The following is a 23,327-nucleotide window of genomic DNA, read 5'->3' as shown; positions in this document are numbered from 1 at the left end:
GAAGCTCAAAAGAAGGAGAAAAAGGCAATATAGTGGTAGACTACAAGTCTTTAGGCTAGATAGAAAAATGGGATAAGGAATTCCTGGCATAAATCACAAAGCTGGCAAAGGATCAAGGTAGTGGTAGGGATCTCAATAAACTAGACATCTCTCTCTGATAGAAAACAGGACAATTGAAAATTTCCTTAGTTGCTTTGCTGATAAATTCATCTTTTGAAAGGCAAAAGAAAAATAGAGGATTTTTTTATCATGAGGAATAAGGAAAAATTGGTGATCAGATATAAGATAAGCAAGATCTCCTAACTGTGAAGAGTGAATCAAACTCTCTTGGTCTATCAATCAGCAACTTTTAAGTTAATCAATCAAAAACTTAAGTACCCCTACTTAGTACCTTACCAGTCACTAAGTATGAGTTCACAAGTCACTTGCTAGAGTGGGTGACATCTCCAGAGGCCACTGCCCCACTCCTGGGCAGTGCTAGGCAAATTAAAAGACTGTGATTGGTTCCCCTAAAGTGGGGAAGGGACAGGAAGTGATGTGGAAAAAAGGACTATAAAAACTCCTGAATTTCCTGTCCAAGGGATTTCTCCTTTGAACTTGTTCTCCTTTGGAGTTCTTTGGAGGGACTATGCATCAATGAGCCAAGACTGGAGGAGGAGACTCTTTCCTTGGATCTTGAGGTAGCGAGTGGAGTGATTCTTTCCTTGGTTCTTCAGTGTGGAGACCCTCTCTGCTCGTTGGCGTTTCGGTGGGAAACTCCCTTCAGTGTGAGTTTTAGTGATACTCTTGGCAGTCCTAGCTTTGTGTGCACTGAAGGTTCTCAGCATCTCCTGGCTCTACAGATTTTGGCTTCCTAATTAGGGCTTTGGATTCTGATGAGATTCGCTTTGGGATTCAAATTTGCGGTCTGAAGACATTAGGATTAAACTTGGGGTATTTGTAGGGAGGCAGTGCTTTCTGTCTCTTTATCTACATTTTTCTACTTTCACTCTTTCCACCTCTTTGTAAATGAAGCTGTTAAAAGTCATTTTGACTTAAGCTGTAATATTTTTAAATCAGTGACCACAATATTACTTTCAAATTCTCATATTTAGCATAAAATCTAAATTTAAATTCTTATATAATAAAGTTTCTAAGGAGGAACTTAACTTAGGAAGAACAAAAGAATCAAAATGAAATTCTGGCAATGCAATCACAACTGATTCTAATGAGGTTAAAAGACTTTAGATTTTTAATATGGAAGACACTAAATATTAATGGTTATTCATTTTAATTCTTATTATGTTTGAGAGTTTTGATGATAGATGTAGAGAGCTGGTTACCTTGTATTCAAGATAAGTATAGGCAAAAAAGACCATCATGAAGTAGTTATTGCAGCTTAGGCACCAACATCTTTTTTCAGAGACTGAGCAGGTAGAAAACTTCTATATTGACTCTAGTCAATCTCTATAGCTTAATATTCACTGAATTCAATGGTGAGTATAGAGAAAAGCAAAAAATAAGATGGATATTTTGGTTCAGGATTAAGAAAAGTCATATCTATATTATCAATATGTTCACCAAGAACTTAAAAGATGATGAATATAATAGCAAGTACAAAATATCACAATTCAATTTCTGATAGCTTAAAAGTCTGAAAACGACTGAAAATTACTGATACAGAAGTTAGCTTTTGAAAAAAAATCAACAAAAATCAGAAAGATGAAGATGAGAAAAAAGCATATGATTATGAGAGCTTCAACCTTACCTATTCAAAAAAGCCACTGAATCCAAAAAATGGGAAAAGAAGTAAGAAACTGACTCCAACATACGTTAAGACATTCAATCAGTGAATTACTACAGCAGCCCAGGAGTTCTGTTGGCCAGCAAACACTTGTATCTCTTGCCAAGCAAAAAGAGATGGTAAATAAAAGGCAACACTAGTTTAAAATAGAAAGTCACTTGTATAATTATGGAGGGAAATGAAAGAATATATTAATTACTGCTTCAAAAGGAAAAATGAGCTTTAAGAATCCTGTAAGAAGACAATCTCTGAAAAATCAAAATTGGAGGTGGCCCCCCCTCCAAAATGAGAAACTATAGGGGACATAATTATACTGTAGAAAATAAGCAATGATGATTTGTATGCAAAGCAACAAAAAGGAGGCAGCTGGGTAGCTCAGTGGAATGAGAGTCAGGCCTAGAGACGGGAGGTCCTAGGTTCAAATTGTTATAATTATTGGAGGTCTCTTGATCTATTTGAGATGGTAAATTGATGTACAGAGAGAAATAAGATGACCCTTCTCCCTTATAACAGTTGCCCAGGCAGGATCCTTCAGGTCTAAGAGGTATATCTCTTCAGGACCCACCTGGGGTTAATTGATATGTTGGTTTGGGCTCTTTAGCTAGGATAACGCCTTGTATTCTGACGGCGATTTCTCCCTTCCCAAAACAAGCTTTGAAACTGCTTTAGGAAGGTACTTTAAACTTTATATTAAACAAGAAGGATATGGGTAAAGGAGTGTGGTATAGGAGACCCTATTCTAATGGTTACTAATGAAATCTCAATTGCTAACAGATGAAGAATCAATGTAGCTTCCCTCTGGTTCAGCCTGACCAGGACTAAACCAGAGTAGGTAAACTGCTGGGATATCTTTGACTTCTTCTTCAATAGATCTTCAGCCTTACAGTTGAGTTATGTCCACCCTTTCCACCCTCTTCTTCGTCTCCCGCCCACTTTCCGGATCCCTCCCAGGCCCTGGGAAACCTAGATATCTAGATGATGAAACTCCTAATATCTAGGGGCAGTAGACACCGAGGTGGTGGTCAGGTATAGGTTGGAATGGTATCTCAAGTACAGGAAGAGTTTGCAGAGAGATGTTTGCACCCTCACTCCAAGACCAGGATCCACTGATCTCCAGCCTCAGCACAGGTCAAAGATCCAGAATCTCCTCAGGATTCTCAACTGCCCCTCCTGCCTTTCGCATGACTTCCCTGGGAACATTCCATCCAACTGACTTATTTGTCAATTAAAGGTGAACTTCAAGCTCCCAGAGATTCAATATAACATGAATGCCGTTTTGTTTTTGGAAATTTCAACCTGTAAATTTCCAGATGTTCTTGTTCATGGATGATGTCTACACTTATTCTAATCTTAACTATATGTTCCTATCCCATTAACTATCCCTTCCCAAAATAATAAATACCACCTTATCTAATGCCTTAACTAACTAACTAGCCTAAAGCTAATGACAAGGGTTTAGGATAGGTTTCTCTGTGGGAAAGAGTGGGATTTGAATACAATAGTTTCATGAACACATCAGTTGAACATCAACATAACATATGAACATAATCATAACATTTAAAACAATCATCTATGTTGTTTCCTAACCTTAGACAAAGAAAAATTTCAATAACTCTGTCTATATTACTAATACTAACTTCAAATAACATTCCTAACTCATTAAACTCTAACATTTCTATTCCCTAATCTATAGTTAGAAAGATTAGTCTGTCATTTCTAACTAGTCATTCATTTCTAACTAACCTACTCTACACAATGTCTACCTAACATTCTATCAAATCTATTTGAACATTCATAACTATTTTACACTGACCCTATACTAACTAAATTTTTGAACATCCCTACCCTACTCTTTCCCTATGGATTAGTAGACTTATGCAATATATGTTAGTAACAATATTACATATGTACAAGGTTTTCCATGTGATGTTCTCATGAAATATTTGCAAGGAAACTTAACTCTCTTGCTCTTTTGGGTCATTGTAGTTTCTTCAACTATATACATTATGTACATGTGAAGTGACTCTATTGTGACTATGTGTTGAACTCATGGCCTATCATATCCTGTTTGGATTTATACTCACCTTCTTCTTCAGAATTCTTCTGTCAATCAGCTTATGTTCTGTTGCATGCATTCTATATGTGCATTTCCCTTATGATTAGTGTCTGAGTGTGAAAACCTTGCACTTATTCAAACCTAATCTTCATCCGCTGATCTTCTCTTCTTGTGAGTCTCCTGGTGATGATGTCCAAGTCACAGTGCTGTCACAGTTCAGGTCTTTGTACAGTCTATCAGTACAATGTCTTCTCTTGTCCTTGCGCTGGTCCTGATGTCCTCATGTCTCTAGAACTCTAGATCTCTTCGGGATTTCATCTCTCTTCTCCTTTGCTGGAAACCCATCTTGTCTGTCATCGACTTGATTGAGGAATCCCTGGATCAGGAACCAATGCATGACTGTATGATGTTATGTTAGAATTTTGTGTTGCCACAAGATTCCTTCATGAGACTTTATGCTTACACTTGTCTTAGATGTAAATATATAATGTTTAACCTAATATTCTGTTTCTCCTTCTGCACTACTTTCTAATAGATTTAAATGTTGTTCTTTGTACATGAATGAGGACTTTGCTTGATCTAAATCAGTGATTTGAGTATCAAGTTCTTGATATTTATGTGTTTCTTGATGTTTTCTTGTTTGAGGCTTTTCCAAGTATGATTTCTAACTTTGAGGTTCTATTTCTATATCAGATTCTGTATCTTGTGAGTGAGACTGCTTATTTAGCTGAGATTCTGTTTCTTGCACTTCAGACTGACTTCTTGATGAGGACTTTGCTTCTCTGAGGTCTTTCTTTAGGTGTGTGTAGTGATACCAGGAATCTTTGTTCTTAATCTTTACTGAAGATGGTGTTACCAAGATTATTTCATGAGAACCTAACCATTTTGGTTGTAATACTGATTTTCTTGTGAAGTTTCTAATATACACTTTATCTCCAGGTTGATAATCATGAAGACTAAAGTCAAGAGGTACTCTTTGTTGTATCAGAGATGACTTCTGTAATTCATCCAATCTCTCTTTTAACAATGTGACATACTCATAGATTTTGCACTCAATCCCTAAATGTGATAGGTAATCAGTGTCTCGTGGAGCTTTTCCCATCCATGGTTGTTGACCATATAATAGTTCAAACGGTGACAAATGAGTTTGACTATTTGGTTAGCTTCTCTAGGTAAAACATCTGGCCATTTAAGATGACTGTACATAACTTTCCAACCATTGATTTTAGAGATTGGTTAGTCTGTTCCATCGCCCCTGACGACTGCAGTCTATATATAGAACACAAGTGTCTCTTGATCCTACACACCTGGTAGATTTGCTTTAAAACTGAATTTGCAAAGTGACTACCAGAGTCAGATGAAATTACTAATGGTATAGAGAACCTTGGAACTATCTCCTTTAATAACACCTTTGCTACAAAAGCTGCATCGTTTCTTTTAGCTGGGAACGCTTCTGGCCATTTGGTCAGCTTGTCCACTATCACGAGAATGTACCTATACTGTTGACATTTAGGCATTGTGACATAGTCTATTTGTAGACACTCAAATGGTGTGAATGCTAAAGGTTTTCCTCCAAAGGCTCTTGTTTTAATTACAGCCTTGTTGTATTGTTGACATATGAAACATTCATCACACACTCTTTTTGCTTCTGTAGTCACACCTATTGCTATCCAGCTTTTGCAAATTGTATCTACCACTCCTAAAACTCCATAGTGGCCTTTTCTATGAACTGCTGCACATGCAGTGTGGTACAATAATTTCGGCAAGAACGGTTTTCCAGAGATTCACATCCAGACTCCATTCACCAGAGTGGCTCCAAGATTTGTCTTCCAGTATTCCACTTCCTTTTGTGAATAGGCTTGTAATAGTTCATCTCTATCCACTAAGGCTAGGTGAAATACAGCTGTTTCTCCACATCTGGCTGCAAACTTAGCTGAGACGTCTGCTCTGTGATTACCTAACTCTATTGGTCCCACTAGCTTTTGATGTGCCCTGCAGTGTATTACAGATAACTTTGCTAGCAATTGTATGGCCTCTAACAATTCGCTAATTAGTTTCCCATATGTTATTGCTTTCCCATTAGATGTTATAAACCCTCTTTTCTTCCAAATTTCTCCCGAAGAATAAACAATCAAAAATCCATACTTCGAGTCTGTAAAAACATTCAGAGCTTTGTTTTCACCAATTATCAATGCTTGAGTCAATGCAACGATTTCTGCTCCTTGAGCCAATATGTCTGGCCCAAGTGCTGCATACCATAGGGTTTCATTTTGGGTAGTTACAGCTGCACCAGTCACTCTTTTCCCATCATAATGATAACTCGAACCATCACAAAACAGTGTGAGGTCGGCATCTTCCATAGGAACATCAGAAAGATCTTCTCTAGCCTTTTGTACTAGTTCTAATGTGTCCTCACAAATATGGAGGCTATCCCCTTCCAATGGAAGTTCTGAAATAAGAGTCGCTAGATTGATGGATTTACACTTATGGAAGGTCAAGTTCTCGTTCATTAATAAAGTGGCTTGATACTGAGAGAGTCTCTGAGATGTGAAAGCCTGCAGATTTGCATTCCTCAGTGTGGTTTCTATTTGATGCTGGGAATACAATCTGAGTTCCCCTCCCAGAACCAGTTTAGAACTCTTCCTAACCATCAAAGCTGCAACAGCAATAATCTTCAAAGAGGAAACCATTCCCTAGATAACAGGATCTAGTGTAGAACTATAGTAAGCTATGGGTCTTAAATTGCTTCCTAAATATTGAGTGAGCACTGCAGGGGCAGCTGGGTGGCTCAGTGGATTGAGAGCCAGGCCTAGAGACTGGAGGTCTAGGTTCAAATCCGGCCTCGGACACTTCCAGCTGTGTGACCTTGGGCAAGTCACTTGACCCCTATTGCCCACCCTTACCACTCCTGGGCCAAGGACAGTCCCTAGCCCGGATGAAAAAGGAGGAGGGTTGGGCGTGGGGCTAGCAACCCCACCCTGTAAAAACTACATCTGCTAAAGAAACTGCAACCTAAAGTAGGGGCAGCTGGGCTAGCTCAGTGGATTGAGAGCCAGGCCTAGAGACGAAAGGTCCTAGGTTCAAAACCTGGGCTCAGACACTTCCCAGCTGGGTGACCATGAGTGACTGTGTGACTCATTGCCTACTGGTTGTGGCCCTATGCTCCTAGAATGGAGTCCCAGGATAAAAAAAAAAAAAAAAAAAAAAAAACAACTGCACAAGCAATTCCCTTATCTTCATGGATAAATAAATGAAAAACTTTGTTGTGATCTGGAATGCCTAATGCAGGAGAAGAAAGAATTGCTGACTTTAACTTCTCAATGGCATGTATGTGTTCTCTTGTTAACTTCAGTGGCTCTTTGATATCTTTCCTGGTTAACTCTGTTAAAGGCTTAGAAATTAGAGAAAACCCAGGTATCCACTGTCTGCAAAAACTAGTCATGCCAATTATTGCTCTTAGCTGTTTCTTGGTTTTAGGTAAGCTGATTTTCTATATATCCTCAATTCTCTTCTTTGATATACTTCTAGTTCCACCCTGCAGTGTGAATCCCAAAAACTTGATTTCTTTTTTTACCCACTGCACTTTGTTTCTGGATATTTTATGTCCTCTCTTATATAGTTCTTCCACTAGATGGATGCTGTCTCTGTGACAGATTTCTCCTGTTGGTGACATTAGTAGGATGTCATCTACATAATGCACTATCTTGCTAGCAGTGAAAGATATGGATTCTAGATCTTTTTGCAGTATTTGACAAAACACAGAAGCCAAATTTTTGAAACCTTGTGGAAGATGCCCCCAAAATATGAATTTATTTTCCCAGGTGAATGCAAACAATCTTTGACTGTCTTTGTGGATTGGAATGCTAAAATATGCATTGGACAGATCAATCACGGTGTACCACCTAGAGTCCGGAGTAATCCCTGCAATTATCTGTGATGGACTTGGAATAACTGCATGGATATCTTCCACATAATCATTTATTGCTCTAAGATCTTGCACCATTCTCCTTTGTACTTTCCCATTAGCATTTAACTTTGCCTTCTTGATTGGTAAAATAGGAGTGTTAAATTCAGAAAAACCCTGCACTAGGATGCCTTGAGCTAATAAATCCTTGATCAAAGGTTTTATTCCTTCCAGTGCCTCTTTGCTCAGTTTAAATTGAGGAATTCTAGGTGGTTTCATTCCTTCTTTTACTTTTATTTTCACTGGCTTAGCCGAAAGGATTCTACCCACATCTAATGAACTAGCAGCCCATACTCCTACTATTAGAGTATCTGGAATCTTATATAAGCTGTCTTGATCCAGAACTAAAACTATGTGATCTTCAGAAATCCTATTCAGGCATAAGTCAGGATGATGTTTCAATGACGTCTTGGGCAGGTGCAAATACAGTTTTCCACTTGGCTCACAATATATTGTAGCTGCAAGTTTGCACAGGATATCTCTACCTATGAGATTGTTAGGACATTGTGGTAACAATAAGAATTGATGGTCAAATTCTATTGGTCCTGATTTCACCATTTTCGTTTGAAATTTTGGTGCAGTTTGTGGAATGCCTGATGCTCCTTTCACGATGACTGAAGCAAGCATTTCACAATCACTAGGGAGATTCCTCAAGCAACTGATATCTGCCCCTGTATCAATGATACCACTGATGTATTCTCCATTAATCTGGATGATGATTAAAGGATCTTTCTGGTCATTGTTGTTATGCAAAGGTAACAGCTTTGTCTCTTTCTCTAATGTCTGGATAGTGCTTGGTTTAGAATTTACTTCTCCTCTATTAAAAGGTCCATGGTAATCACAAGAATTCACTTCCTGGCAAGTGTCTTCTCCTAGCACATGCTCTGTATGGTAAGAGTCTAAGTCTGCCCCTCCCCCTTGCTGCCTCTCTGCAGAGTACTGAGAACAAGATGGCTTCTCTTGAACTGGATTCTGAAACATGACAGTTTCTTCCACCATTCCAGGGCTCTGTAAGTCTCTAATCATAGCTTCAGGGACAGGATTAGGTGTAATATCCTCCCCCTCATATTAGCTACTTCTCAGCTGTGTGACCCTGGGCAAGTCACTTGATCCCCACTGCCTACCCTTACCACTCTTCTGCCTTGGAGTCAATTCAGAGTACTGACTCCAAGACAGAAGGTAAGGGTTTAAAAAAAAAGGAAAAAAAACAACAAAAAGTATAAAAGATCATATACAATCAGAAAAAAAAAAAGCAGTCACATAACAAAGAGGGATAATAGCCAAACTAATGCTGAAAACACTTAAGAGAATGGGCTCCTGACACACAGGGTGGCCCCTCCAACACAGATTTTTGGAAGGGCATAAATAAGAGTTGGATAAGATGTGCATGGTTTAAAAACTTGCAAACTGTACTGGAAGGATATCTACTAAAAGTATTAAATTATGAATTTTGGGAGAGAAAAGGGAATCCTCAAAAAATTTGGCTGGACTTATTATTGAAAGAAAAAGAAAGAAAGCCATAAAGGTGCTAGGGACTTAAAGAGCTACATAGCAAGTTCCAATTTTTAAAAAAATTTTTATCCTCTCATCTCTAAAAACCTGGCACAGAACTAAAAGCATATAATTAACAATTGAATGATTCATAATTCAAGGAGAAAAAGCTAAAGGTCCTTAAGTACCTTTAATTGAGAATAGACACCGGCTGCTGGATATCATTTTGACCCTTTTCCTATTTTGTAAATGACAATATTTACTAATGATAGCACAAAAATAGTCTTCTTAAAACACATGCCTGAAGGACAGGTAACAATAAAAAGCATTTCCCTCTAAATTCCTTTACAAATCTAAGTTTCTATGATTTTATAATTCATATAGTAGGAATAAATTAATGAGAGCACAAAATATCAGGCTGAATCTATTCAACACAAAGATCATATGTCTGGAATGTTCTTGACAAAAGTGTAAACCTCATCTTAACAAAATTTTACTGTTTTGTTTTCTAGAAATGCAGAATAAAGTACTGGGAAACTGGGGAAGGGAAAACTGAAATTATAGAATAGCAAGATTTAAAAAAGCAACACTATCAGACCTTGTCCTCAGAAAACTTCCTCTCTATGTTTTATATGTCTACTGCTGAAACCAAGCAAATACTGACTAGCAATAAAGGCTATAATAGAACCTGCAACTGAACAATCCTGACATAAATTAAAGGAAAGAAACAGAAAAGAGGAGAGAGGAAGCAGGAGGGAGAGCAAACTCTCTGTCATTAAGTACCATTTGAAAGACTTCAAAGGTGAAAATGCACCAAAAAAAAAAAAAAGTTCAAAGAATAAAGACTAGGAAGTGGTGTCTAATTCAAAAACTAAACTGCCAGGAAGTACTCTAATCCAAACTAACTAAAGATTAAAAATAGGGTCAAGAAGGAGGAACAAATGAAGAAACACCACATTTACTTTAATCTTAAGAAATAGCAAAAGAAAATAATCAAATCCAGAATGGAATGAAAGTAAAATGAGTTAAGTAACATTCCAAGGCTCAAGAACCATTTTATAGAGCTTTGTTGAAGGAAAACACTGAATGAACAAAATTAATTCCGTAAGGCTCAACAAAATAACCACGTACAAATAGAAATAGGACTATTTATAGTCAGAGCATAAAATGTTTTATTCTGAACTTGCTTTCCTCTGCAATTAAGAATAAAGAAGACCCTCTTGACCATTCCATTTTTACAGAGCCCCGTGGAGTAGTCATTTGTAAAGATGAGAAAATAGTGCTAAGGGTGGCATGTGACTAACATGATATTCAACAATTATAATTCAATTCATCTTACTATCTGGTAGACAACTTTGAGGGAGAAGCACTAGAAAGTTTTAAAAAATATGCAAATATTACAGAATAAAAACTTCATTTGGGTAATAAGCCCTTAATTTCAGATGTAAATATTTACAGTAATAACTGCATTTCTGTCATTTATACATAAATATGAAGCTATTCTAATGAAATCTAGTTTTGCCATAGAAAAAGAAAATTTTGAAAGATTATTGGAAGAAGGAAATACAGGTCTATCCTTGCAAAGAAATCAAAGAAAGGGGAAAAGGAAACACATGTACAAAAATTTATGGCAGCTCTTTTCATGGAGGTAAGAACTAGAAATTAATGGGGTGGCCATTATTGGGGAATGGATAAACGAATTATGTCATTGAATGTAATGGAATATTCTTGTGCCATAAGAAATAATAAAAGAGATAGTTTCAAAGAATTCTGAGAACATTTGTATGAACTGAGAACTCCCTCTTCTCCCCTACTCCTCATGTCACATCACTCAGATACATCCTGTCACTATTTCCATCTTCACCCCCATATCACAAGAAGAGGAAGCCCTTCTCTATGACAAAACAAACTCCTCTATATGCACAAGTGACTAGTTCCATAACATTCCAACTTCTCCAGCATATTGTTTCCTCTATCATCCCTACTATCTCATTTATCTTCCATCTCTCCTAGTTCACTGGCTGCTTCCTGTCTATAAAAATGTCTATTTTGCTCATAAAATCTTCACTTGATACATCCATCTGATTACATATCATCCAATATCACTCATCACTTCAGTAACCACATTCTTTTTTTTTTAAATATTTTTCCAGGTTTACATGATTCGTTTTCTTTCCTTCCCCTTTTCCCACCTCACTTCTAGATGCAACAAGCAATTCTACTGGGTTGTACAAATGTTACAATAATCAAATTCTTTAAGAAAATCATCTACAATCAATGCTTTCAATTCCTTTTTTCCTCACTCCTTAAACTTTCTTCAGCCTGGCTCCTGGTTTCATCATTCAAGCAAAACTGCTGTCTTCAAAGTTATTGTGGATCTCTTAATTGGTAAACCTAATGGCTTTTTTCTTAATCCTCATTTTTCGCTTCTGTAGTCTTCAATGTTGTCAATCATCCTTTTCTCCTTGATACTCTCTTTTCTAAAATTTCCTGATACTATTTACTCTGGTTCTCTTCCTACCTATATGCTCAGTCCTCGGTCTCCTCCACTGGATCTTTGTCCAGGTAATACCCATTAAGTGAGGTGTCTAGACCTACTTCTTTTCTCCCTTATAGACTACCTGAACTGATGACCTCATTAGGACTCATGAATTCAATTATTATCTCTGTGATGCTCATACTCAAATCTATTTATCCAGCCCAAATCTCTCTCTGCTGGCCTCCGTTCTCCCATCTCCAACTGGCTACTGGATGTCTAAATTATCCTCTAGACATCTTAAATTCAACTAATTATCTTTCTCAAAATATCTCCCCTCTCTCTTTCCAAACTTATTACTGTCAACACTATCTTCCTGGTCACCCAGGCTCACAATCTAGGTATGATCCACACCACCACTCTCTCTCATCCCCAAATCTAATATGTCACAATATCCTGGCACTCTTACCTTTGTAACATCTCTTGATTGTGCTTCTGTATCTCTGCTGACATTGCCACTGCCCTGATGAAGGCCCTCATCACCTCACAACTCTGAAACAGCTTATTGATTATAAGGGGGGAAAAGGGGTTTTTATGGGTTCAATATATTAAAAGATGGTCACCAGAGGACTGAACTATTATCAATCCTCAATTAAGAATAATCTCGAGTCAAAATTGACTTTTATGGTGATTTATTTACAATTAGGAAGGTTGAAGGTAGGGAAATTGAGAGAGAGAAACTCTGGCCCTATCAGGTAAGAATTTAGAGGCCCAGCAGAGGGGCACAGAGGCTAATTAAACAAGGCTTCTAGCCACAAGGCCTTTTACAATTAGAGAGGCAAGAGAGGCCCTGAGGGTAGAGCCTCCAGAAACGCCAAGGGAAGAGAGAGAGAGTCAGCCTAACTTACCCACATGATAATTCAAAGGGAAGAAGTCAGAGGTCCCACCAGTCTCAGCATTCCAACACTCCTCCATGAACCAGAAGAGGTCCTCACCAGATGCTCTCTTCCACCAAAGCCCTCACCTGACTGAGGACCTTCTCCTTTTAAAGGGGTCACTTCCTGTTCCTCCCTCCTAATTTGCATGTCCAATCACAATAGACAATTCTCATAGACCACCTAGGGCCGCAGGTCAGTTGATTCTGATTTGTCCCTCACTCTAGTACAGGTGGGTTATGGACCTCCCAGAATTAGAGGTGTTCTCACCTTTGGTGATTAAATCTAAAGATGGGCAGTGTAGACTTAATCTAATTATCACATGATCATACTGCCTTCCTCAAGTCTTTCTCCACTACAATCCACCCTCGCAGCTATCAAAGTGATCTTCCTAAAGTATAAATCTGATCAAGTCATTTTATCTACTTAACCAACTCCAGTGACTCTTCTCATTCCTAGGATCAAGAATAAAATCCTTTGTTTAGCATTTAAAACCATGTATAATACACACACACACACACACACACACACACACACACACACACACACACACNCCATGTATAACACACACACACACACACACACACACACACACACACACACACACACACTGTGTTCTATTGGCAATGGCTTCCTTGCTATTCGTCAAACAAGATGTTCCATCTCCAAGCTCCAAACATTTCCATTGGCTGTTCTCCATGTCTGGAATGTTTCCCTGCTTCATCTCTACCTCCTAGCTTCCTTCAAATCTCAGCAAAAATCCCAATTTATACAAGAACCTTTTCCTCTATAATGTAGGTTCCCTCCCTCTTTTGATTATCTCTAATTTATCTTGCTTAAACATAGTCCTTTAAAAGCTGTCTCCTCGTCAAACTGTAAGCGCCATAGGAACAGAGACTATCCTTAATTTTGTATCCTCAGCACTTAGCACAGTACCAGGCAATAATTGATATTTTAAATGTTTATTGACTGATTTTAGGAAATTGCAGTGCTTTTAATATCCTCAAGCTTTTTCCTGAAATAAATTTTACCTTTTAAAACCAATATTCTTTATGATGGATGCTATATGGCACTAATGACATACCAGTCTCCAAAAAATTAGCTGAGGGTTACCCAAAGGTTAATGGAAAGAAACATGGTTGAATAATGCTACCAAAAAAACAATTATGTAGGAGAAGTTGTACCAGGGCTTTTTATTACCAGATAAATGTTGAAAAGGAGGGGGGCAGGTCATATAGCAAGAGTGATAGATGGTTATCAGGTTAAGAGACCTAAAAGAAAGAACTCAGAATATTAGGTAGTCCCACCATGGAGAATTTATTAGAGGATCCAGACAGAAGTTACACAGTATTAGAGATGTGGATAGATGATAATCTGTATCAAAGGAAAGAAAATCTACCTTAATGAGACTACAAATCCATGGAAGTATCAAATTATGCTAATATTACACTTCATTAACACACTTTAATGGACCAAGGTAACTACTACTTCATAGGTATCACTATGATTTAGTGGGATATGACTCATTACTGGAATACTGCAAAGCTTATCTTTTTCCAAAACAATTGTTTTTAATCAGAGGTTCACTGATAGATTTCAAGCAGTTCAACCTTTTGTGGGAAAAAAATACAACTTAATTTTCACTAATCTTTAACTGAAACTTAGCACTTCCTTTTATTATGTATGTAAGCCACAAACATTTGTTATGGAGATATGTGACTAGAGTACATTATATACTATCCTGCTAAAAGGAAGAGAATTACTGAACAACTCAAAATTGCCTTTTATACTTTGACAACCAGTTTTTCTTAGGGAGACAGGAACTTAACTAATCAAGTAATCTTATTATTCAGTGGACATAATTCCTTATATAAAATAATGAAGAGTCTGATTTGCACCCTAGACTTTAGAAGAACATATTTCAAAGAGTAAAGAGCATGGCTAAGTACTATTCTATAGCCTTATATTGTATAATGAAGTCCTTTAGGAGGTTTTTAATTTCATTTCTAATGAAGAAGAAAAAGGATACCTGTTTAAAGAAAATCATATGATTTCACAGGGAAAACAACTAAAGATAAAAAAAAAACCTAGAAAATGGATGCAAGGCTAGGTATTGGAAGATGATTATTAAAGACTGGAATGATCCTGTAGGACTATTAGGCAGGTTTAAACCCCCAAATAAACTGAAGCTTAAAAAGAAGGCTAAAGAAAGCAAAAGGGACTTTTAGGTATGCTGGAGGGAAAAGGTATTAAGGAAAAAACTGAAACCTTTTGTGGGAAAAATAAGAAATAATAGTTGGCCCTGGAGAAGGCAAAACTACTTAACTCCTATTTTGCTCATCTTTCCTCTGCCAATAATAAAATTGGGTAACAAAAAATAAAAAATAAAAATAATATTAAAAGGTGCTAAGGGAGGACTTAGTTGCCCTAAATGAACTCAAGTCACCAGATTTGGAAAAACTACACATAAAGAGACCAAAAAATTTGCAAACTGATACCACTGGGTAGAGTCTATGTTTCAAAACAGAATGAAAGGTGAGAACAGGAGAGATATTAAAAACTTAAAATGACATATCCAAAGCTAGTAATAAGATAAATCCCTCAAACTATATACCAGTGAAAGCAATGCTAATTTATGGCAAAAAACCACAAGAGGTAATAACTAAAAATTAAAATAATAAATATATATAATATATAACAATTAAAATAATAAATATGTAATATGTGTAAATATTATATATAATAATAAATATATATATAAATAAAAAGGGATGGTTAGTAAACATTTGGAAATAAAATCAGTGATCATTAAGAATCAGCATGGATTAATCAAGAACAAGTCATTTAACAAAAATTCTCATGGAATCCTCAGGGACAGGAAGGAAATATAAAAAATGGATAACAAATTCAAGTGGGGAATTCAGATGGCTCAACTAAAAGACTGGTAATTAATGGATCAATATCAATCTGGAGCAAGAACCCTAGTAAAGTACCCCAGGAATTTATCCTTGCTCTTGTTCTGTTAAACATAGACATCATACTTATCAAATTTGCAAATGACATGAAGCTTTGAATTCAGTTGTCAAATATTTAAAGGACTGCCACCATCTGGAAAAGGAATACAATTTAGCTGTGTTGTTCCAGAAAGAATTGAAACTAATCAGTACAAGTCAAAGAAATGGACTTGAATTCAACCTAGGAAAAACTTTCTAATGATTTGAGCTATCCAAGAATGTAATGTGCCTCAATCTCACAACTATAAGAAATAATCAAACAAAAGCTAGACAGACAGCCATCTTTCAGGGATACTATCTCAAGGGTTTCCTGTACTGGAAGGGAACTTGCTTCATTTTATGTTTGTTTTTAAAAATTTCTTAATATGTGTTTCACCTCAAAGAAAATATTAAAGAATTACCTCATTGCTCTGTAATGGTGGTTTTCCACTTTTCTTACTGCAGAGAAAAAAAAAAGAATGGTTTATTTTATTGGGTTTTTTAAAGTTTTACTGATTGTTTTGTTTTTAAAACATTTAAGGAATTCCCTCACCTTGAGAACTCATAACAAAATAAAACCAATAATACAATAAGCTTATATGAAAGTACATGCAATATCCCTTTTCTGAAGCACCCAATCCATTTCAATTTTTATTTTTTAATTAACAAAAATCAATTTTCTTTCCCTTCCACTTCCACTCTCCCATTAGTTTATAAAAGACTTCAAATTTTTTTGTTTTTACAATGTTAATGTTATGGTACTAATTATTTTCCTGATTCTACATGTCACTCTAAATAAATAAGTATATAAAGCTTTTCCCATATCTCTTTGAGATCATCTGCTTTCTTTTTTTCCCTTTTCTTTTGTCTTATTGATGTGGATTATTTTTACATTACAGACATTTACAGACTACTCTCAATTCATAAGAGGTCTCAAGACAAATAATACTAGTGATACAGTAATTCCATTTGAAAGGCCATGAAACATTTTTTGCACCTGTCACACCCTTCCCAACTTTAATTTTTAAAGTCAATTAAAAAATTCTTTTCTCTCCCCAATGCTATTTTTAAATATATATAGTACACATGCATAATATTATTTGTGCATAAACACACACATAAAACTATGGCTATCCATTAGAGGGATGATAAATTTAGATTAGAAAATGAGACATATATATCTATGTGTATATAGATATTTGTATATAACCACTGAATTTATTTTGCTTGACTATGCATGCTGATTTTAAATAAAAATAAACCACATCATCTACTATCCTCATCTTGTTACTATAATGAGAATTAATTTTTGATACAAAACCATGAGAGTAATCAAGGGTTATAATCAATTTTGCCCATCATTAATATTTCTGAGTTTCCATGAATCTTAAATGTTATTTTATTTGATATTATCTCCAAAGATATCAAATAATAAAATCCTGATTTTGAATTTCACCTCTTTTCTCACACTCACCACACATGAACATATACTGAGTTGCCCTGTTTTTCTGTCATTGCTCACATTCTCCCTTTGCCTAGAATACCCTCCCTTTCCCAATTCATTCAGTTAATAACTGCCCATTCTTTAATGCAGTGACACAGTGGATAGAGTTGGGCCCTAAGTCAGGAAAGACTCAGACACTACTGGTTGTGTGCCTCCACCCCCTCCCCGCCCAGGCTCTTTTAAGACTCAACCTTGTTTGCCTCAGTCCCTTAACTATAAGATGAGCTAGAGAAGGAAATGACAACCACTCCAGTATCTTGCCAAGAAAATTCCAAATGAAGTCATGAAGAATCAGATACAACTGAAGACAACTAAACAATAGAATTCAGCTCTTTCAGGAAGGTTACCCTTATCTTCCTGGTTAGTAACTTTTTCCTTCAGAATTCACCAAAAAAAAAAATGCTTATGCTATAGTTATATTGCTGTTTTAATGTCATACTAGTTTATAAATTCCTTGACAACAAGGATTGTCTTGTCTAAATTTATATTTCCTCCAATTCCCAGGAAAGGGCTCTAAGCAGGTATTCCCATCAAGTAACTGGTACTCTTCTTATCACTGCCCTTCCACAATAGCCACAACAGAAAATATCAGCAGCAAATGAAGAAATGAAGAACCGAGAAAGGCAGAAAATGTTTTAAGTGAGTTTGATTATCTTCTACCGTATAGAGCCAATTTCAGTTTCCAAAGCTCTCTTCTTACAATGTGTCCACAACACTAACTGATGGATGAATCAGAAAGAACCAAGGCAGAAGCTAGAATAACACTTGTTTATTTACTAAAAGGGATGATGGCTTTGTATCAAAAATTAATTCTGGGGGGCAGCTGGGTAGCTCAGTGGATTGAGAGTCAGGCCTAGAGACGGGAGGTCCTAGATTCAAATCTGGCCTCAGACACTTCCCAGCTGTGTGACCCTGGGCAAGTCACTTGACCCCCATTGCCTACCCTTACCTTAGAGCCAATACACAGTATTGACTCCAAGACGGAAGGTAAGGGTTTAAAAAAAAAATTTAATTCTGATTATTCTAACAAGATAAGGAAAATAGATGATGTAGTTTATTTTTATTTAAAATTTATTACATTAAAATATCCAGATATCTTATATATTTTACATAAATCTTTTATATTTATTTATACTTTTTCCCTTCTTTCCCTCCCCCCATTAGAAAAGATATCATTTCACAAAAAGATATGTGTATACAGTATATAAAACTTACTTATTTTTTATTCATTAGTTCTTTCTCTGGAGGTGGACATACACAAGTTATTCTACAAACAATATTTCTATTACTATATATGTAATGTTCTCTTGATTCTGCTCATTTCACTCTTCATAAGTTCATGTAGGTCTTTGAATGGTGCTTTTTTTCCTTTCTAATTAACCTGCTTGTCATTTCTTATGGCATAGTAGTATTTCATCACAATCATATGCCACAACTTGTTTGGCCATTCCCCAACTGATGGGCATCCCTTCAATTTGCAGTTCCTTGCCACCACAAGAGCAGTTAAAAATATTTTAGAGCATTTAGGTTCTTTTTCTTTTTCTCTGAACATCATAGGAAATAAACCTAATATCAGTATTGCTGGTTCAAAAGGTACAGTTTTATAACTTTCAGGGCATAATTCCAGATTGCTGTCTAAAATGAATGAATCAGTTCACAGTTCCACTGGCAGTTCATGTGTCCCATTTTTCCACATCCTCTTCCAATGTTTGTCATTCTGCTCTTTCATCATTTGAGTCAATCCAATAGGTGTGAAATGCTACCTTAATTGTTTTGATTTACAATTCTCTAATCAATAATGATTAGATTTGATTGATAAATTAGATGATAAATTAGATGATAGATAAATAGAATGATAGATTAGATTGATTTACAACTCTCTAATCAATAATAAAGCATTTTTCATAGTTATGTATAGCTTTGATTTCTTCATCTAAAAACTATTCATATCTTTGGCCATTTATCAATTGGAGAATATCTCACATTTTTATAAATATGACAAAGTTCTCTATATATTTTAAATATATGAAATCTCTAACCAAGAAAACTGCCTATTAATTCTTTCCAACTTTCTGCTTCCCTTCTAATCTTGGCTATATTTGTTTTATATGTACAAAACCTTTTTAATTTAATGTATTCAAAATGTTCCATTTTATCTCTTGCTTATTCATAAACAGTTCTTGCTTATTCATAAACAGTTCTCCTATCCAAAAATCTAATAGTAATAGATTACCAGTTCTTCTAATTTGCTTATGACATCTCCCTTTATGCCTAGGTCATGCATACATTTTGATATTATCTTAGCAATGAGGTAAGATATTATTCTATATCAGTGATTCCCAAAGTGGGCGCTACCACCCCCTGGTGGGTGCTGCAGTGATCCAGGGAGGCGGTGATGGCCACAGGTGCATTTATCTTTCCTATTAATTGCTATTAAAATTTTTTAAAAATTAGTTTCCAGGGGGCTACGTAATATTTTTTCTGGAAAGGGGGTGGTAGGCCAAAAAAGTTTGGGAACCACTGTCCTATATCTAGATTCTGTCACACTACTTTCCAGATTTCCCCCCAATTTTAACAAACAGTGAATACTTACCCTGAAAACTTGGATCTTTACTTTTGTTAAACATAAGGTTAATATAACCTTTTACAACTGTTTGTTATTTGTCTGTTCTGTTCCACTGCTCTACTTTACTATTTCTTAGTCACTGCCAGATAGTTTTTTATAATTACTGTTTTATAATATAGTTTAAAATCTGGTACTACTGGCCCTCCTTCCTTTACATTTTTTCATTAATTCCTTAGATATTCTTGATCTTCTGATGTGGTTTGATATTAACTTTTTCCATGAAATTCCTCTTTAAACATATCCACTTTTTTCAGTGTAAATAGTTTAAATAGTTACAAACAAAAGCAAAATTAATGTGGTTCTGTGCCAATAATGTCATATGCAAGCAAGTTCAAATCTGTTTCATTTGGTATGAAATATCAATTAAGGGTATGATCAGCCAACTATCACCATTACTTGAGTAGGTTGAAGACATAAATGAGTTGTGTCTTTATATTGCTTGCTATATAAAGATGGAAAGATGTCTCTCTACTAGCCACAATTCTCTGACAATTTAGTCCAACCAGTAGTGGGGAGCTACTGGGTGAGCCCATTAAGCTCCAGGAAAAGAAATCCATAGTGCAGAACAGTGGTTTCCAAAGTTGTTGTTTTTTTATAACAACAAAAAATGTTAGGCTCTCCAAATATGCCTTTTCATAAAGTAATCTACACAAATAATTTTTCTTAAGTCATATTTTATTCAAATAAAGTTTAAGAATTAATTACATCTGTAGGAATGCAAACAGATCTTAAATATTGACATGTTAAGTTATTGATAAAATCTCTACAATGTTCATATTCATAACAAAATCGTAATTGGTCTAAAAGATCAACTTGGTTTTGGGGGCACAAGATTTCTCAAAACAGATCATTGATATTGCCGATCATAATCCTTTTCAAACACTAATCAGAGGGCAGCTAGGTGGCTCAATGGATAGAGCACCAGGCTTGGAATTGGGGGGAGGGGGTGTTCAAATCTAGCCCCAGATACTTCCTAGCTGCATGACTCTTAGCAAGTCATTTAATCCTGTTTGCCTAGCTCTTGCCCTTCTGTCTTAATGGTTACTAAGACGGAAAGTAAAGGTTATATTAAAAAAAAAAAACCTAATCAGAATTTTATATTTTGTCTTTATAACATCTTCAGCAGAACAAAATTTGTTTTGCTCAAATTAGATTACTAAAAATGATTTTAAAAATTTATGCAGCTCTGTTGATAAACCAGACAAATCTTTATCCACTTATAATTAAGGGAATTTCTATTCTTTCAGTCACTCGGGTTCATAATGTAGAAGTATAGTCAAAATTCTTCCATTCTCACTAACTATACATCCAATAAGCTGCCATGTCTTATTGATTCTACTTCTTAAACATCTTTCACATTCATCCCTTTCTACCTATTGTATCACAACTACCCAATTTAGACTCCTTTTCTCACCCTTGGATCCTTGCAATAATCTCTTAAAGTGTTTCTCAGTCAGCTTTTTCCATCTCTTTAATCATATCTCCACAGTTACCAAAATAGATACTCTTTAATCACAGGTCTGACCACTCCCCCCACTACAGAAGAAGCCTCAGTTGTGTCTAGATAAAATATATATTGTTACATTTAGGAATCAATCAACAAACATTTATTAAGCACTTACTATGTGCCAGGCATTGTGCTAAATGATAGCAATACAAAGAAAATGCAAAATTGTATCTACCTTCAAAGAGCTTACATTCTAATGGCAGCGACAACATAGCGGGTGGGGATGGGGAGGAATACAGGGAAATATTTCTAAGACAGATATAGAAAAGAAACAAGGTAACCTTAGGGAAAAGGGAATAGTATCTGTAGGACTGAGAAAGCCTGGTCCAGAAGGTGGCATTTAATATGAATCTTGAAGGAAGAGAGGAATTTTAAAGTTGGAGGTGAGGAGAAATACAAGCACACCTCATTTTACTTTGATTCCTCTTTATTATTTGCAGACAGTGGTTTTTGCTATGTTTTGTTTTTTACAAATGGAAGGTTTTGACCCTTCAACAAGCAAATCTACTGGTGCCATTTTTCTGGCAGCATGTACTCACACTGAATCTGTCACATTTTGTTAATTCTCACAATATTTTAAACATTTTTATTATTACTATAACTGTTATGGTGATCTGTGATCTTTGATGTTTCTGTTGTAATTGTTTTGGGGCCCAATAAACCATCCTCAAATGAGACATCAAACTTAATTGATAAATGTTGTACATATTCTGACTGCTCCACTTACTGGTCATTCCTGTCTCTTTCTCCCTTCTCCTTGGGACTCCCTATTCCCAAACACAACATTACTGAAATTAGGCTAATTAATAACCCTACAAGGTCTCTAAATATTCAAGTGAAAGGAAGAGTCAAAAGTGGCAGACTGCATTGTTATCTTATTTTAAGAAATTGCCACAGCCACACCAGCCTTCAGCAACTGCCACCCTACTGTGTCAGCAGCCATCAACACTGAGGACCCTCCACCACCAAAAAGTCTTGAAATTTGCTGAAGGCTCAGAGGATGATTAGCATTTTTTAGCAATAAAGTATTTTTAAATTAAGGCATGTACATTTTTAGACATAATATGACTGAAGACTTACTAGATTGCATATAACTTTTATATACACTGGGAAACAAAAAAATTCATGTGACTCAATTTATTATGGAAATTGATTTATTGGAGCTGACCCCTCAATATCTCTTTGGTATGTTTATAGCATTTAGGCATAAGGGACACAAGCCAGTGCAGACAAGGAAATGGAATAAAATGCCCAGTGAGAAACAGCATGTTAAGGCTATACAGAGGGCCAGGAGGAGAGTGAAAGTAGAGGTAGGAAAGGCAGCTTACATGCCCAATGGAGGAGTTTGCATTTTGTATTTGATACTAAAGGTAATGGAGTCCCTGTGGTTTGAGTGGGGCGGGAGAGGGGGGAAGGAAGGCGTGGTGAGACCTGTGCTTTGAGAATATCACTCTGTTAGCTCTGGGGAGGCTTGAAATTTGACTCAGTAAGAGTAATTTGGGATACACTGCAACAGTCAAGGTGAGATGTGATAAGAGCCAAAACTAGAGTAGTGGCGCTATGGAAAGAAGGAAGGAACTATAAGACAGTACAGAGAAAAATACTGCAAGAACTGGTGACTGGCCTAAAAGGTGAGGTGAGAGTGAGGAGTTTAGGATCACACTGTGCTTGCTAACAAGGGCATATAGAAGAGCTGTGGAATGCTAGACAATAACAGGGCACTTAAAGCTTTTTAAAACTTGGCTCCAATCTATCTTTGCAGATGGACATACATTCTATATTCTTCTCACCCTCATGGGATCAGAGATTTAAAGCTGAATTAGGCCTTAAAGATCCAATCTAAGCCTCGCATTTTACAGATGAGGAAACTGAGGTCCAGACTAATTAAGTAACAGTTCATAAAGGACAAGGGCCAGGATTCAAACTTGGGTCTTTTGTTTCTAAATCCAAACCTCATTCCATTGTATCAGGTTGCCTCCCACCTTGTAACCC

At 36.2% G+C, this 23,327-nt stretch overlaps 1 protein-coding gene across 10 annotated transcripts in view; it reads right to left on the bottom strand.

The window, feature by feature from the left end:
* ABCD3 (ATP binding cassette subfamily D member 3) overlaps positions 1-23,327 on the bottom strand; it is a 135,125-nt gene that overhangs the window by 91,521 nt on the left and 20,277 nt on the right. For all 10 annotated transcript variants that reach the window (XM_044672058.1, XM_044672053.1, XM_044672054.1 and 7 more), the window contains one exon: positions 16,121-16,157. In XM_044672058.1, the coding sequence (XP_044527993.1) occupies positions 16,121-16,157 (37 nt within the window). The remainder of the gene's footprint in view (positions 1-16,120; positions 16,158-23,327) is intronic.

Source organism: Gracilinanus agilis, chromosome 4 (genome assembly GCF_016433145.1).
Source record: "Gracilinanus agilis isolate LMUSP501 chromosome 4, AgileGrace, whole genome shotgun sequence".
In the NCBI taxonomy this organism is placed as follows: Eukaryota; Metazoa; Chordata; class Mammalia; order Didelphimorphia; family Didelphidae; genus Gracilinanus; species Gracilinanus agilis.
This window is presented reverse-complemented; position numbering and strand designations above follow the sequence as displayed.